Raw genomic sequence first — 17,644 nt, forward strand, 5'->3', positions numbered from 1 at the left:
GGAGGCACCTACCACCACTGGGAGGGAGGCACCTACCACCACTGGGAGGGAGGCACCTACCACCACTGGGAGGGAGGCACCTACCACCACTGGGAGGGAGGCACCTACCACCCCTGGGAGGGAGGCACCTACCACCCCTGGGAGGGAGGCACCTACCACCACTGGGAGGGAGGCACCTACCACCACTGGGAGGGAGGCACCTATCACCACTGGGAGGGAGGCACCTACCACCACTGGGAGGGAGGCACCTACCACCACTGGGAGGGAGGCAGGAGTCACACTATTTACCTGAACTAGCGAGCTTGTGGTCACCCAACATAACATTTCTCTCGACATGTGTTGCAAGATCTTTACCGTTTTCATGTTCAACTCCTTTATCTTCATTGCAAGAAGTGCTGGACTAACCGGGCTGTAGGGCAGCTGCAAGCAAGCAACAGCCTGTTGGACCAAGTTACCGCAAGTGGACCCTGGCCCTCAGGCCGGGCTCTGGGGGTAGAAGAACTCCCAAAAACCCTCTCCAGGTTTTAGTGCTACTAAAAACAGACCATTATTAGGTCGTCCTGGACCAATATCAGCTCGTCCAGGACAATATCAGGTCGTCCAGGACCAATATCAGCTCGTCCAGGACAATATCAGGACGTCCAGGACCAATATTAGGTCGTCCAGGACCAATATCAGGTCGTCCAGGACCAATATCAGGTCGTCCAGGACCAATATCAGGTCGTCCAGGACCAATATCAGGACGTCCAGGACCAATATTAGGTCGTCCAGGACCAATATTAGGTCGTCCAGGACCAATATCAGGTCGTCCAGGACCAATATCAGGTCGTCTAGGACCAATATCAGGTCGTCCAGGACCAATATTAGGTCGTCCAGGACCAATATCAGGTCGTCCAGGACCAATATCAGGTCGTCCAGGACCAATATCAGGTCGTCCAGGACCAATATCTGGTCGTCCAGGACCAATATCAGGTCGTCCAGGACCAATATCAGGTCGTACTGGACCAATATCGTACCTGGGATGGGCGTAAAGTTTTCAGGAACGTTATTGTGACTAAAATGAAATATAGAGTAGCAAGGAAATACAGGTTTTAAACGAGACTTCCAATACGATAAGATTTCCAACCACATACAAAAAAAAAATGCATTTCACCTGAACACACACATACAGCAACCCGTCTTCCTAATAGAACGTCGCATTTTGACGTATTACTAAGGGCCAAAACTGTCGTACTAGAAAATGGAAGCGGCTGGCGAAAGTGACACACTGTCCCGTTTTCTGTTTTGGGTCCTCTGGTAGGTTAGGATAAGGCCAGGCATTTTGGTACGACAGTTTCCTGATGTTGGGGAACCTTAGGAGAACGGGCTGAATGCTGAATATCAGGGGGCCAGATTCACGAAAGCAGTTACGCAAGCACTTACGAACGTGTACATCTTTCCTCAATCTTTGACGGCTTTGGTTACATTTATTAAACAGTTTACAAGCATGAAAACTTCCCATTCAACTGTTGTTATTGTTATAAACAGCCTCCTGGTGCTTCGGAGCTCATTAACTGTTTAATAATTGAAAACAAAGCCGCCAAAGATTGAGAAAAGATGTACAGGTTCGTAAGTGTTTGCGTAAGTGCTTTCGTGAATCTGACCCCAGTACATGTATTAAACAAAATTGATGATGATTCTCACTCTTACTCGTAGTTTTGTTCCTGGCGTCTTTCTCTTTGTGATTGAAGAGCTTAAACTTGTCGAGCATGGAGTCCTTGTGTTTGGGGGCCGGGTTCGGGGCATGGTAGGGCGAGGTGTGACCGACGTGGTTGTTGGTGGTGGCAGCGGTGGTTGTGGTGTGGGCTGGCTGGCCTGCTGGCCCTCTTAGTGACGACCTCGCCAAGTTGGACGTCCCGCTCGTTCTGTGAACAAACAAAAAGCAGATTTTGAACAAAAATCCTGAAAAGATTGCATGGCGTTCTACAAATCCTGTTGGGCGATCCGCGCGTTCTGGGAACAAAAACAAAGCAATTCATGAACAAAATCTCCCCTCGCGACGTTCTACAAGTCTTTTTAGACGTTTTAGTTCTGTGAACAAAAAAATTCATGAACAAAATCTCCCCTCGCGACGTTCTACAAGTCTTTTTAGACGTTTTAGTTCTGTGAACAAAAAAATTCATGAACAAAATCTCCCCTCGCGACGTTCTACAAGTCTTTTTAGACGTTTTAGTTCTGTGAACAAAAAAATTCATGAACAAAATCTCCCCTCGCGACGTTCTACAAGTCTTTTTAGACGTTTTAGTTCTGTGAACAAAAAAATTCATGAACAAAATCTCCCCTCGCGACGTTCTACAAGTCTTTTTAGACGTTTTAGTTCTGTGAACAAAAAAATTCATGAACAAAATCTCCCCTCGCGACGTTCTACAAGTCTTTTTAGACGTTTTAGTTCTGTGAACAAAAAAATTCATGAACAAAATCTCCCCTCGCGACGTTCTACAAGTCTTTTTAGACGTTTTAGTTCTGTGAACAAAAAAATTCATGAACAAAATCTCCCCTCGCGACGTTCTACAAGTCTTTTTAGACGTTTTAGTTCTGTGAACAAAAAAAATTCATGAACAAAATCTCCCCTCGCGACGTTCTACAAGTCTTTTTAGACGTTTTAGTTCTGTGAACAAAAAAATTCATGAACAAAATCTCCCCTCGCGACGTTCTACAAGTCTTTTTAGACGTTTTAGTTCTGTGAACAAAAAAAATTCATGAACAAAATCTCCCCTCGCGACGTTCTACAAGTCTTTTTAGACGTTTTAGTTCTGTGAACAAAAAAATTCATGAACAAAATCTCCCCTCGCGACGTTCTACAAGTCTTTTTAGACGTTTTAGTTCTGTGAACAAAAAAATTCATGAACAAAATCTCCCCTCGCGACGTTCTACAAGTCTTTTTAGACGTTTTAGTTCTGTGAACAAAAAAATTCATGAACAAAAACCCTAGAGTTGCATAATGTTCTACAAGATAATTTGAACAACTTAAACTACCAGTGAATGTAGCTGAAACGAGGAAGAGAATTTATAATTACCCGATTGGCTTTCGTTTCCACTGTTCAACCACCATGACGCTAATGTCGTATACACCACACCAATGAACACTAATGAACACTAATGAACACGACGTTACTCTTCCTGAACAAAGTTAGTTGCACTTACGATATTCCAAATATTTATTTTCACTCATTTTTTTCATTTTAATAACAATGTTTCAATTTTATAAAATTTCTCCATTAGGATAAGTGTTCCAATATGATAATTTTTCCATTAGGATAAGTGTTCCAATATGATAATTTCTCCATTAGGATAAGTGTTCCAATATGATAATTTCTCCATTAGGATAAGTGTTCCAATATGATAATTTCTCCATTAGGATAAGTGTTCCAATATGATAATTTCTCCATTAGGATAAGTGTTCCAATATGATAATTTTTCCATTAGGATAAGTGTTCCAATATGATAATTTCTCCATTAGGATAAGTGTTCCAATATAATTTTCCCTTGCTTTTGTGATAATCGTTTTTAGATTTTCTCCTTGGTGTTGTCCTAACCTAACCTACTTGATGTTGTCCTGAAAAGGGAATTTGTTAAGCAATGGCACTCGCTCTGTGAGTCAATATATCCATAGGGGGGAAAAAAATGATATTTCGTCCATTTACAAAATAATACCGGTGGTTGGTACAGGAGTTTCGTGCAGTCTGGACACGAGTAAACATTACATGTGGCTGAGTCCGGATATGGATGTTTGTGTTGCGTATCGGACGCGGCGAGAAGCGGTATGTGGTGGTTTATACGGTGCTTCGAGGCATCAAGTGTCCGGATAACATGTGGAGGAGGGAACGGAACGCACTTTTAGGACACACCGAACAGCTGGTCGCTGCCTGACTACAAAAGCAGAACAAACGAACGGACGCACGCACGCACGCACGCACGCACGCACGCACGCACGCACGCACGCACACACACACACACACACACACACACACACACACACACACACACACCACACACACACACACACACACACACACACACACACACACACACACACACACACACACAGTACACATACGTTATCAAGAACACGGGCGCGTACACCTCCCACGCGTGAGGCTATACAGAGAAATATAAAATATATCAGGAGATAGTATGTGGACATGCATGCACGCCTCCTCCTTGTATTACAACACTTGTAAACTAAGAAAACTGTTACAAAACCAGAGACGCGGCAAACAAGCAAAGTGATGGGGAATAGAAAGGGGGAGAGAGAGGGAGGGAGAGAGAGGGGGGCGAAGGGGGGAGAGAGAGGAAGGGGGAAAGAGAGGGGAAGGGGAGAGAGGAAAACTGTGTGTACACCCTCCCCTGTTCATTGTCTCTTGGTCATTAACATTACCTCTAGCGTGACATAATCCCCCCCCCCTCCCTTCCCCCTAACCTGTCCTCACTCAGTGATGAAGAACAACACCCCCCCCCTCCCCTACCCTGCCTTATACAATGGGGTTTTGAGGGGGGAGAGAGGGGAGGGAAAGAGTTGTGAACAATGACACCCCCCTCCCTTCCTCTACGGCAAAGGGGAAGCTTAAAAGCAGAAGCGCAACATCCCTCTTTCGTGATCCCCCCCCCCAACCCCTCCCCAATCCTCAACATCACGCCCAGTGCAATGTATTAGGGGAGTCTTCCTTACCCAGACAAAATGTAAAGTTTTCCTCCCTGATCGAGTGCCACTCTTTAAATATAAGCCTCTGGCAAGCAGATTACAATCAGGGAGCAAGTAGGTCATAAGGTGGACCGCCAGCTGTCACACCCGGCTTGTCACTAGGCGGGTAGTAGTAGGCATCCATCAGTCTCAGGAGACTATGGAGTTGCGCTCTGGTTGTCGGTCTGGAGTGGCCTCACCAGGGCGCAAAGCCAGGGGTAGGTTGATTCGGGGGAGAAGCTGTTACCCAGGCAGCAGGTCCCTCCTCTCCACGGCGCTGAAAGTCTCCAATGGAAAGGCACACGCCAGTACAATTGGTTCCAGCGCCGTCGCAGGAACTGTGAGTTCCGGGGGATTCAGCAGGTGGTTATGTTACAGTTGGTACTGTGATCCCACCGCTGCCACCATTGCAACAATGGTGTTTACAAGTACCAACGTCGTCATTACAATATCCTCCCACCGAACATAAGACAAATCGCTGGAACAAAACTAGTCGTGATGACGAAACCATATTCCAGAATATGGAAGAGACGACGACGTTTTCATCCGTCCTGGACCGTTATCAAGTCGATTGCGATAATGATCCAGAACGGATCGAAACGTCGTTGTCTCCTCATCTTCTGGTGTGTGGTCTGGTCATCATATCATCAGCCAAGTTATTGCGACTCATCGTCTGCAAAAGTGGACGTGTTTAAGGAAAAATAAAACACGTTCCTGCAATAACGTGCCGGGCCAACCGAGTTATGGTGGATATGTGAGGAGGTCCAGGAGGCCTGGTCGACGACCGGGCCGCGGGGACGCTAAGCCCCGGAAGCACCTCAAGGTAGCTCAAAGTAACTGTTTGACCAAGCTATCACAAGTCAAGTCTGGTCCCAGCCCAAGCTTGGGGAGTTGTAAGAACTCGCAGAACTCGTTTCAAGTATACTTTAGGTTCAAAGTTTTTTTTTACTATATGCACTGAATCTATCCACTTAAGAAATTATGCCGATAAAAACTGCTAATTTGCCTAATTAATTTTATTTTGTTATTATACGCAATTAGTTTATATATGCTTCTAAAATTAGTTAATTGATTTCCCCCCCTAAGATTGGGCAATTGATCTATCTCATTAGAAGATTGTTCTTCCTCCTTAATTGATAATTATCCCCCCCCCCTTCATTAACAGACGATTGATCCTTCTCATAAGTATAGCTAATTGGTGCAGCTCTTAAGACTTGCCAAATGATACCCCTTTTGAATAGTATCTGTTAGCCACCTCTAAAAGTGACTAGCTGATACCCTCTTCTAACAAATTAATTGATACCTTCCCTGCTCCATTTTCTAAGATAATATAACTGATTCAGTCAAAGAAAACCAGCGACTCTTTTTAAGATTCGTTTAAAATCTTCTGGTACAAACTTGATCATTCGATACACAATTTACTAGTCAACTTAGGTAAACTTTAGCTTGGGTCCACAAGCTTTGATATCAATTTCCTTGCGGATAAGAACTTCAGCCGAGGTCCGCAAGCTTCAAGGGACCATTCTACTCGCAACTTCTGCTACATCTACCCCATTCGCTAACAATCTACCCCCTCCCCCCCCCACCCTCCAACATGTTTCAATTAGTTACCCATCGAAGAACATCAAACTCGCGCACCAGGGAGTAATTACACCCCCAACAAGCCAGACAAGGGCACTATTTTCCCCTCTCAAACGACATGAGGGGTTCTTTATGAGGTGGCACGTCCCCCTCACAGCGACCTCTCGACCCCTGCCCCTCACCCCTCGCTCTCCAGCGTAGGGGGTCGAGATCTGAGTCACAATCCGAGGGGGAATGACTTGCAACGCGGTGCAACCGTAGTCAATGCAGTTTTGGGGTGTGTGTAATTTTTCAATTGCGTTCATTTATTATACATCCCATGCCCAGCCCGTGGTGGAAAAAGGTTAAGAGGCGCATGCACACACGCACGCGCACACTAGTTTCAAAGCGTTATATGACAAAGAGTGCTGGGAAGACGGGACACCACGAGCGTAGCTCTCATCCTGTAACTACACCTAGGTAATTACACACACACACACACACACACACGCGCGCGCGCGCGAACGACATATTTCACGGTATGTGGACGAACGAGAGTCCACAGAACATAATCTATCCAGAATACAGATGTTAATGACAAATACAGCGAATATTTCGCTGTATTTATTGAGCCCGCCGTCTGCTGGGCTCAACGCCTATGACTTGATTTATGAGTCTCCAAGTGAGTGGTGTCAAGAGTCTCAAGGCATCACAAGCCAAGCATAAGTAGATCTGGATTGTAAGTAGATGGGGTTCTGTGAGCTCCCTTCTGTAAGTCCAAAAGTTCTCAAATGAGAACTCCGACGCTTCTGAGAAACTGGCCACAGTATGTAAGTCAAGAGCCACTCTATATTAAGGCGATTTTCACCAGCTTTTCTCTTCCTCTCAAAAGCACATTCTCCTCCCCCTTACCCCCCTTAGGTCAGTCTCCCCTCACCCCTGCTCATTCTCCTATCCCAGTACTGCTCTCTATCCCACCGCTTACCCTTCCTCATCCCACCGTACTGCCTTGCAAAGTCATTCCCCCCCCCCCCCCCCCACCTTCCCAGCTTGGTGTTCTTGCCTTACCAATCACGCCACAATCATTACTAACCGATTCACCATTCCAGTCATCCTCGGAATTCCTCACTTCATCAGCGTCTTGTATACCTTATAGCTCACGCTATAAGCTATAGCTCACGCGGCTGGCTCTGCATGGTTCACGCGTCGCTAACAGCCCCATTCTCTCAGTTTATTGCCCATGGTTACGAATCAGGTCCACCTCCCTCCCCTCCCCCCCTATAAGACTTTCACACATTAACGTTGGGAAGTTATCTTGAGATGATTTCGGGGCTTTAGTGTCCCCGCGACCCAGTCCTCGACCAGGCCTCCGCCCCCGGTAAGCAGCCCGTGAGAGCTGACTAACGGGCATAGGGTGAAAGAAACTCTGCCCATTGTTTCTCTCCGGCGTCCGGGATCGAACCCGGGACCACAAGGGCAGCGTGCTGTCGGCTCGGCCGACCAGCTCCCGACCGGGAGGAAGACTGAAACTGAATTAAATCAGATCGCTCCCAACCCTCGGATCATTCATCGCTAAATCAGATGCAATAAGGATAAGAGATATCTTGTGATAACCTCAAGGTAATCTCAAGGTACAGTAAGGTTAGTAGGCGGGCCATAAAGAGCTACACCTCACTTCCCCGTAGTCACTGATAGGTAAATATTATAGGCAAGTTACCCCTACCCCTGGAAACACAAACCGTAACTGTCTCTATTTTCCGCTTGTTACAACTTGTAATAAAGTTGTTACATCTTGGCTTAACGTGTTTATGACGTATTAGAACGTTGTTACAACCTGCTATATTGGTTGTTATAACTGGTTAGGAGGTGTTAAAACTCGTTCGAACGTTGTACCAACGTCGTAGTTTCGGTGTGTGTTTGGTGGGGCCCCACCTAGGTTTTCTCTTATAAGCCGCGACAAGGGGGAAAGTTTTTTTTTTCAGGACGAGGGGACGAGGCTCGGGTCCAGCAGGAGTGAGGGCAGGGATGGCCGGCTCCATCCACACCCTGTTCACCCTCCAGGGTGATGAAACACTGGCGGTGTTTCACCTTCCTTAACTCCCACATTGGTAATAAATTAGTACTATAGCCTCTCACTCAAAGCTTTTCAGAATACTACACCACACCCATATGTACACCCACACACACTACACACACACACTACACACACACACTACACACATACTACACACACATACTACACACACACAATACACACACACAATACACACACACACTACACAAACACACACACACCCACCCACACACCCCTACACCCACACACACTACACACACACACTACACACACACACTACACACACACACTACACACACACACTACACACATACTACACACACATACTACACACACATACTACACACACCTACTACTCACACACACTACACACACACACTACACACACACACTACACACACACACTACACACACACACACACTACACACACACACACTACACACACACACACTACACACACACACACTACACACACACACACTACACACACACACACTACACACACACACACTACACACACACACACTACACACACACACACTACACACACACACACACACACACACACTACACACACACACACTACACACACACACACTACACACACACACACTACACACACACACTACACACACATACTACACACACACACTACACACACATACTACACACACATACTACACACACACACACAACACACACACACTACACACACACACTACACACACATACTACACACACATACTACACACACACACTACACACACACACTACACACACACACTACACACACACACTACACACACATACTACACACACACACTACACACACACACACACACTACACACACACACACACACTACACACACACACACTACACACACACACACACTACACACACACACACACTACACACACACACACACACTACACACACACACACACTACACACACACACACACTACACACACACTACACACACACACACACTACACACACACACACACACACACACACACACACACACACACACACACACACACACACACACCCACACACACACACCCACCCACACACCCCTACACCCACCACCCACACACACACACTAAGCAATGATCAGCAAGCCGCACTCTCCCACAATAACCCCCCAATACACCCCCCAACCCACAATTACAGCACACAATGAAATGCTCACAATTGTATACCTGCCCGCGGTAATGGCCACACTTCCAATATTCGGTTAATCACGGCATTACTATGTGGCCGGATCACATAAAGGAAACACCTCATTAAACTGAGTGCGGGTTACAAATTAAATTTCACGCCCCCGTTAGACTTTAACTATCTTGTGTAATTAATGCTGCCAATAGCATCTGAATTATGTTTAATGACGCCCCTATTGCACTTTATATAGCAAAAACAAGTTTTGGAAAGTACAAACATCGACATGTAGGACTCTATGCCTGTAAACATGTCGTTAACATATACTAGAAATAGAATTGGTCCCAGCACCGATCCTTGTGGTACTCCACTTGTTACTGTTCGCCAGTTCGACTTCTCGCCCCTTACCATATCTTATCTTGAGATGATTCTTATCTTGAGATGATTTCGGGGCTTTTAGTGTCCCCGCGGCCCGGTCCTCGACCAGGCCTCCACCCCCAGGAAGCAGCCCGTGACAGCTGACTAACACCCAGGTACCTATTTTACTACTAGGTAACAGGGGCATAGGGTGAAAGAAACTCAGGTGAATAAATTCCTGGTTGATACGAGAGATGCACAAAGCGTTACGGTAAGGAGGACTGCTTGATGGGGTTCTGGGAGTAGTTCTACTCCCCAAGCCAGACCCGAGGCCAGGCTTGACTTGTGAGAGTTTGGTCCACCAGGCTGTTGCTTGGAGCGGCCCGCAGGCCCACATACCAACCACAGCCCAGTTGGTCCGGCACTTCTTGAAGAAAACTATCTATTTTTCTCTTGAAGATGTCGACGGTTGTTCCGATAATATTGCTTATGCTCGCTGGGAGGATGTTCGAATCTTAGGCCGAAGGAAAATACCGAACAGGGGGGGGTGGGGGTGGGGGACGGCAGCCAAGTGCGTGTTTAGACAGTTTCAGGCCAGAAAATATATTTTTGTTCGGGTTGGACGGTAAGAGCGACGGTCTCGCTTCATGCAGGTCGGCGTTCAATCCTCGACCGTCAACAAGTAGTTGGGCACCATTCCCCCTCCCCACCCCCGTCCCATCCTAAAGCCTTATCCTGACCCCTCCCAAGTGCAATATATAGTCAGGACGGTTTGGTGCTTTCTCCTCATACACCCCTTCTCCTGATATACCCCTTCTGATATACCCCTTCTCCTGATATACCCCTTCTCCTGATATACCCCTTCTCCTGATATACCCCTTCTGATATACCCCTTCTCTTGATATACCCCTTCTCCTGATATACCCCTTCTCCTGATATATCCCCTTCTCCTGATATATCCCTTCTCCTGATATACCCCTATACACAAAGTCACTCACCACCCCTTCGGTGGTGAGTGACAACAAACTCGCGCCACTGTTGTTAATACACTGGTAACATTGTTGAAATGATAGACACAACGAATGGATGGATTACTTTGATCCATCACGATATTGCGTGGCGAGGTCGTTCTGCTGTTTACCTCCTGCTGAACCCCATTACTGTGTGACAACAAGCACTGGACGTTCTTCTTGTTGTTTAAGATTCGCTACCTGGAACAAAATGTTCCAAGTAGCACGGGCTATGGTGAGCCCGTAGTGGACTTAGCGCTGGACGAGTCCAGGATCAGTTGTTTACCTGTGATCTATTGTGAGAGGTGGTCTCCCCAACCCGGCCTGAGGCCAGGCATGTCTTGTTATAACGTGGTCTAAAAGGCAGTTGTGTGGCCTTTTTAGAAGGGCCACAGTTTTTTTTTTTTTACATTTGCGGCCCACAGGCCCGGCCACATATCTATTACAACAGAGCTGGGCCGACACCTCTTGCAGAAACTATCTCTTGTTACATATATATGTTACATACATATATATATGTGGATTACTGGCATTTGATGTCTCTGGATCTGCTAATAATTTAGTGCCTTCAAGAATGACCTCTTAAGCGCAGTAATTAGTGTTAAAAACCTTTGTTGTGGATTGTCTAACAACGTACTAAACCTCATTCCAAGCTTAAGACTGCACACCAACTTAACAGTACAAAGAAAATGCTGCTAGCCTCCACGAGCTTGGTCAGAAATATGTGACAATATCTACCTAGAGTAGGCGATGGAGGGTTAAATTTGATGCAGAGAAAGCACAGGAAATACTAATAATTAAACAACGAACAACCATACGGGTGAACGAAAATCTGGTGATCAGTGATGCATTGGATATGCTTGGGTGAAATTGGATGCATTGGATAATTTCAATGCATCCAATGCAATGAAATTGCATTGGATGCATTGGATATGCTTGGGTGAAACTTTGTTCTCCAAATGACATACATTTCTCAGGGGATTTGATTCCCCTGAGATTCTCAGATTACAGATTCTCAGATACAGATTCTCAGGGAAATTGACAGGGTGGACAAAGGCAAACTCTTCAGCACGGGTGGGACACGAACAAGGGGACACAGGTGGAAACTTAGTACCCAGATGAGCCACAGAGACGTTAGAGAGAATTTTTTCAGTGTCAGAGTAGTTAATAAATGGAATGCACTAGGAAGTGATGTGGTGGAGGCTGACTCCATACACAGTTTCAAATGTAGATATGATAGAGCCCAGTAGGCTCAGGAATCTGTACACCAGTTGATTGACAGTTGAGAGGCGGGACCAAAGAGCCAAAGCTGAACCCCCGCAAGCAAAATTAGGTGAGTACAATTAGGTGAGTACACTACTGAACCTAGCGTTAAAGACTGTGAATAAAGTTACATCACCTTGTCGCATCTCTTGCACAACAGGGATGACCACAAATCATGAGGCCTTACACAAAACAATACCCTAAAGGAGGGTATGAACCACTCTCTTAAGATGTCCGTGACTTCTCCATCCTTTCTCACATAAAGGATGGAGAAGGTATCGACTCATTCTGGTTGGGCGTGTCAGTTCACTAATCTTTTCAATACGTGCGTTTAGACCCCCGTTTACACCTCCCAATGACCCTGGGAGGCTGTAAACCCCTGTTTACACCTCCCAATGACCCTGGGAGGCTGTAAACCCCCGTTTACACCTCCCAATGACCCTGGGAGGCTGTAAACCCCCGTTTACACCTCCCAATGACCCTGGGAGGCTGTAAACCCCCGTTTACACCTCTAATGACCTGGGAGGCTGTAAACCCCCGTTTACACCTCCCAATGACCCTGGGAGGCTGTCTACTGTATAACAACGCTATATATGGAAGACCAACATCACCCCGAGGCGATTTTGTGCTACACAATGAAATCCCAGAAGCATGGCACTTCTGTGAGCACATCTTTGCAGCAGGACGGGGAGTGTGGATCGAATCACAGACAGTGTGAGTTCGATCCCCTTGTCCTGCTCCAAAGACTTTCCCATTCTTGTGGTTGACACTCAACCCAATTGTTCTTGCATATTTGCAAACTTAATTTTGCAATATATTTGATACTTTATAAAAGCACTGTAAACCAACACATTGAAAGGAAGCTTACCAACACCTCACCAACCGGTCGTAAACCCGGCAGACTCAAAGGAAATGAGTGTACGAGTAGGAAAGACATTACAGATTAAAGGGAAGATACCTTCTGGAATATGAGAAAAGGATCCCACACAGAACAAACACTTGAATGAAAAGGATTCTCAGAGGCATACTCAGGTGCTCTCGCTAGTGAATTTATGCTCTAAGGTTGCTTAAGTGGGAAGGTCCTAGGCTTAAGAGGAACCAATGGAATGGATTAGCATGATATATTGAAGACAACACAATAGGCAGCTTGAAAAGAAAGCAAGACGGAAAAAAATTGCTTTAAATGATTTGTAGCTGGAGACGAGTGGTTAAGGAGCTTACGTTCAACCCTGCAAAGACATCTTAAGACACACACACACACACACACACACACACACACACACACACACACACACACACACACACACACACTCTGTGGGGCCTCGTAGCCTGGTGGATAGCGCGCAGGACTCGTAATTATGTGGCGCGGGTTCGATTCCCGCACGAGGCAGAAACAAATGGGCAAAGTTTCTTTCACCCTAAGTGCCCCTGTTACCTAGCAGTAAATAGGTACCTGGGAGTTAGTCAGCTGTCACGGGCTGCTTCCTGGGGTGTGTGTGTGTGTGGTGTGGGAAAAAAAATAGTAGTTAGTAAACAGTTGATTGACAGTTGAGAGGCGGGCCGAAAGAGCAAAGCTCAACCCCCGCAAAAAAAAAAACACACAACTAGTAAACACACCCTGCCAGTACATCTAGGTGAGGACACTCACAGAATCGCCCACATGAAGTGGTAGAGGCTGACTCCATACAATGTTTCAATTGTAGATACGATAAGAGTCCAGTAAGTTCAGGACTCTGTACACCGGTTGACTGACAGTTGAGAGGCGGGACCAAAGAGCAAGAGCTCAACCCCGTAAGCACAATTACACACACACACACACACACACACACACACACACACACACACACACACACACACACACACACACACACACACACACACACGAAGCATGTGTGTGAAGCAAGACTCAGACAACAGCCGCAAGGCTATCACCACTCTCCCCCCTACACACACAAACACGCTTCCTACACACACACACACACACACACACTCACCAGCACCCGCTTCCACAACTCACTTTCGGACCATCCTTGTGCTGAGAGTACATGAAGCTCAAGTTTATCTACATCCTGTTAATGACATTCTAGAGGGTGATTACGGATTGGTCCAATCCTAACACTGTAGCATATGTATTGCATCTCTCTGCCTCCCTATTCTGTCTCTCTCTCTCTCTCTCTCTCTCTCTCTCTCTCTCTCTCTCTCTCTCTCTCTCTCTCTCTCTCTCTCTCTCTCTCTCTCTCTCTTTAGTGTTCAATCAAAATATTGCAGAAAAAAACAAATTTATTCTGAAAGTGAAGCAGCACAAATTGGTGGAGACGTCCTCAGAATGGAACCCACAACAGCTGCTTAATTCCCGTGTACCTATTTACTGCTAGGGTGAACAGTGGTATCAGATGAAAGGAGACTTGCCTAATCATTTCTGACTCGCCCCGGGATGGCACCTGCTGTCTCCCATTATCCCCATAACCTTAACCTAAGGAAAATATGAAATAAAATGTCATGTTTTATCTGTAGTATGGACAAGTGTGTGACGTCATTACTACGGCATATGGTCCATTTTGATACAGGTTTTAGACCCTACTGGTCCATGGCGGTACAGGTTTTAGACCCTACTGGTCCATGGCGGTACAGGTTTTAGACCCTACTGGTCCATGGTGGTACAGGTTTTAGACCCTACTGGTCCATGGTGGTACAGGTTTTAGACCCTACTGGTCCATGGCGGTACAGGTTTTAGACCCTACTGGTCCATGGTGGTACAGGTTTTAGACCCTACTGGTCCATGGCGGTACAGGTTTTAGACCCTACTGGTCCATGGCGGTACAGGTTTTAGACCCTACTGGTCCATGGCGGTACAGGTTTCAGACCCCAACTGGTCCATGGCAGTACATGTTTTAGACCCTAACTGGTCCATGGCGGTACAGGTTTTAGACCCTACTGGTCCATGGCGGTACAGGTTTTAGACCCTACTGGTCCATGGCGGTACAGGTTTTAGACCCTACTGGTCCATGGCGGTACATGTTTTAGACCCTAACTGGTCCATGGCGATACAGGTTTGAGACCCCAACTGGTCCATGGCAGTACATGTTTTAGACCCTAACTGGTCCATGGCGGTACATGTTTTAGACCCTAACTGGTCCATGGCGGTACATGTTTTAGACCCTAACTGGTCCATGGCGGTACAGGTTTGAGACCGTACTGAACCACGCTAGCCAAGCTGGAGAATGAGCGGGAGGCAGCGGTCACTTCCCTCCCACGCTGGCTGGGAGGTTCCTGGGAGTCTTGCTTAACCGCACTCAGGCATTTCCCACCACTCTCGTCCTCTCTCACTCACTCACACACACACACACACACACACACACACACACACACACACACACACACACACACACACACACACACACACACACACTCGTGCCGTGTGTGGCCGTGAAGCGCCGCACGTCGCATGCGACCGAGGCAATGCGCGTCGCCTACGACCAAGGCATTTCGCGTCGCCTACGACCGAGGCATTTCGCGTCGCCTACGACCAAGGCATTTCGCGTCGCCTACGACCGAGGCATTTCGCGTCGCCTACGACCGAGGCAATGCGCGTCGCCTACGACCAAGGCATTTCGCGTCGCCTACGACCGAGGCATTTCGCGTCGCCTACGACCAAGGCATTTCGCGTCGCCTACGACCGAGGCAATGCGCGTTGACCGGCGGCCCGGGAAATCGCATAAGGAATCACTTCCCAAATGACAAGTTTATTGATAAATACTTTGTTGCGATATGTCAGTTGCGCAACTCACGGCTCTTGGCATTATAGCTCTCGTTATTCGCTAATAATCAACAAATTGCAAAAGGCAAGAAAGCAATAACTTTTCAACACTGTGGGGGAAAATTCTGATACTTTCATTAACTATAAAAATGTTGTTTTAAACGTTTGGTACAGGTCTGTTGAACGTTTGGCATTGGTCTGTTGAACGTTTGGTACAGGTCTGTTGAACATTTGGTACAGGTCTGTTGAACGTTTGGTACAGGTCTGTTGAACGTTTGACACAGTTTTGTTGAACGTTTGGCACAGGTTTGTTGAACGTTTGGCACAGGTTTGTTGAACGTTTGGCACAGGTCTGTTGAACGTTTGGTACAGGTCTGTTGAACGTTTGGTACAGGTCTGTTGAACGTTTGGTACAGGTCTGTTGAACGTTTGGTACAGGTCTGTTGAACGTTTGGTACAGGTCTGTTGAACGTTTGGTACAGGTCTGTTGAACGTTTGGTACAGGTCTGTTGAACGTTTGGGACTGGTCTGTTGAACGTTTGCCACACACCTGTTCAACGTTTGTCACACACCTGTTCAACGTTTGCCACACACCTGTTCAACGTTTGCCACACACCTGTTCAACGTTTGCCACACCCCTGTTCAACGTTTGCCACACGCCCGTTCAACGTTTGCCACACGCCCGTTCAACGTTTGCCACACGCCCTGTTCAACGTTTGCCACACGCCCTGTTCAACGTTTGCCACACGCCCGTTCAACGTTTGCCACACCCCTGTTCAACGTGTGCCACACCCCTGTTCAACGTTTGCCACACGCCTGTTCAACGTGTGCCACACCCCTGTTCAACGTTTGCCACACGCCTGTTCAACGTTTGCCACACCTAACTTCAAATATACCACTGTTTAGCACCTTTCCAGTGGGAAATACATCACACACCTATTTCGTCCTCACCCCCAACCTGTGCTCCACTAACGACCCCCACCTCACCCTACCTACCTCGTCTGAACACGAATACTAGGACACACGAATACTGTGCAATTCACTTAAAAAGAGAGTTGATTCCCACCAAACACACACCGAAACTACGACGTTGGTACAACGTTTGAGCAAGTTTTAACACCACCTAACCAGTTATAACAACCAATATAGCAAGTTGTAACAACGTTCTAATACGTCATAAACACGTTAAGCCAATATGTAACAACTTTATTTCAAGTTGTTACAAGCGGAAAATAGAGACAGTTTGGGCTTGTGTTTCCAGGGTACCCCCCCAAAAAGGCTCCATTTGTACCGGTTGCAACACAATCGCTGGAAACACTACAACACACAACGAACAAAAACCACACTGCGGGCTAATTTGGGTTATCTTGAGGTTATCTTGAGATGATTTCGGGGCTTTTAGTGTCCCCGCGGCCCGGTCCTCGACCAGGCCTCCACCCCCAGGAAGCAGCCCGTGACAGCTGACTAACTCCCAGGTACCTATTTACTGCTAGGTAACAGGGGCATTCAGGGTGAAAGAAACTTTGCCCATTTGTTTCTGCCTCGTGCGGGAATCGAACCCGCGCCACAGAATTACGAGTCCTGCGCGCTATCCACCAGGCTACGAGGCCCCACGTAGCCCTGCAAAGTAAAGCAGCTTTACTCCTTGCAACATTTTCATCGCTTCGTATTGTTTCAACATTATCACTTGTCAACAAAAACACTTGTTGCAACGGGGGTCAATGGACAATGTTTCAAACG

General features: G+C 46.8%; 1 protein-coding gene across 14 annotated transcripts in view; it reads right to left on the reverse strand.

Annotated features, from left to right (window-relative positions):
* The window catches only part of LOC123762011 (protein sickie), an 860,773-nt gene that overhangs the window by 106,456 nt on the left and 736,673 nt on the right, over positions 1–17,644 (reverse strand). For 11 of the 14 annotated variants that reach the window (XM_069335765.1, XM_069335764.1, XM_069335758.1 and 8 more), the window contains one exon: positions 1,684–1,904. In XM_069335765.1, the coding sequence (XP_069191866.1) occupies positions 1,684–1,904 (221 nt within the window). Of the gene's footprint in view, positions 1–1,683; positions 1,905–3,056; positions 3,596–17,644 lie in introns of all 14 variants that reach the window. The other 3 variants (XM_069335759.1, XM_069335755.1, XM_069335767.1) reach the window with 2 other exon arrangements.

This window comes from Procambarus clarkii, chromosome 34 (genome assembly GCF_040958095.1).
Source record: "Procambarus clarkii isolate CNS0578487 chromosome 34, FALCON_Pclarkii_2.0, whole genome shotgun sequence".
In the NCBI taxonomy this organism is placed as follows: Eukaryota; Metazoa; Arthropoda; class Malacostraca; order Decapoda; family Cambaridae; genus Procambarus; species Procambarus clarkii.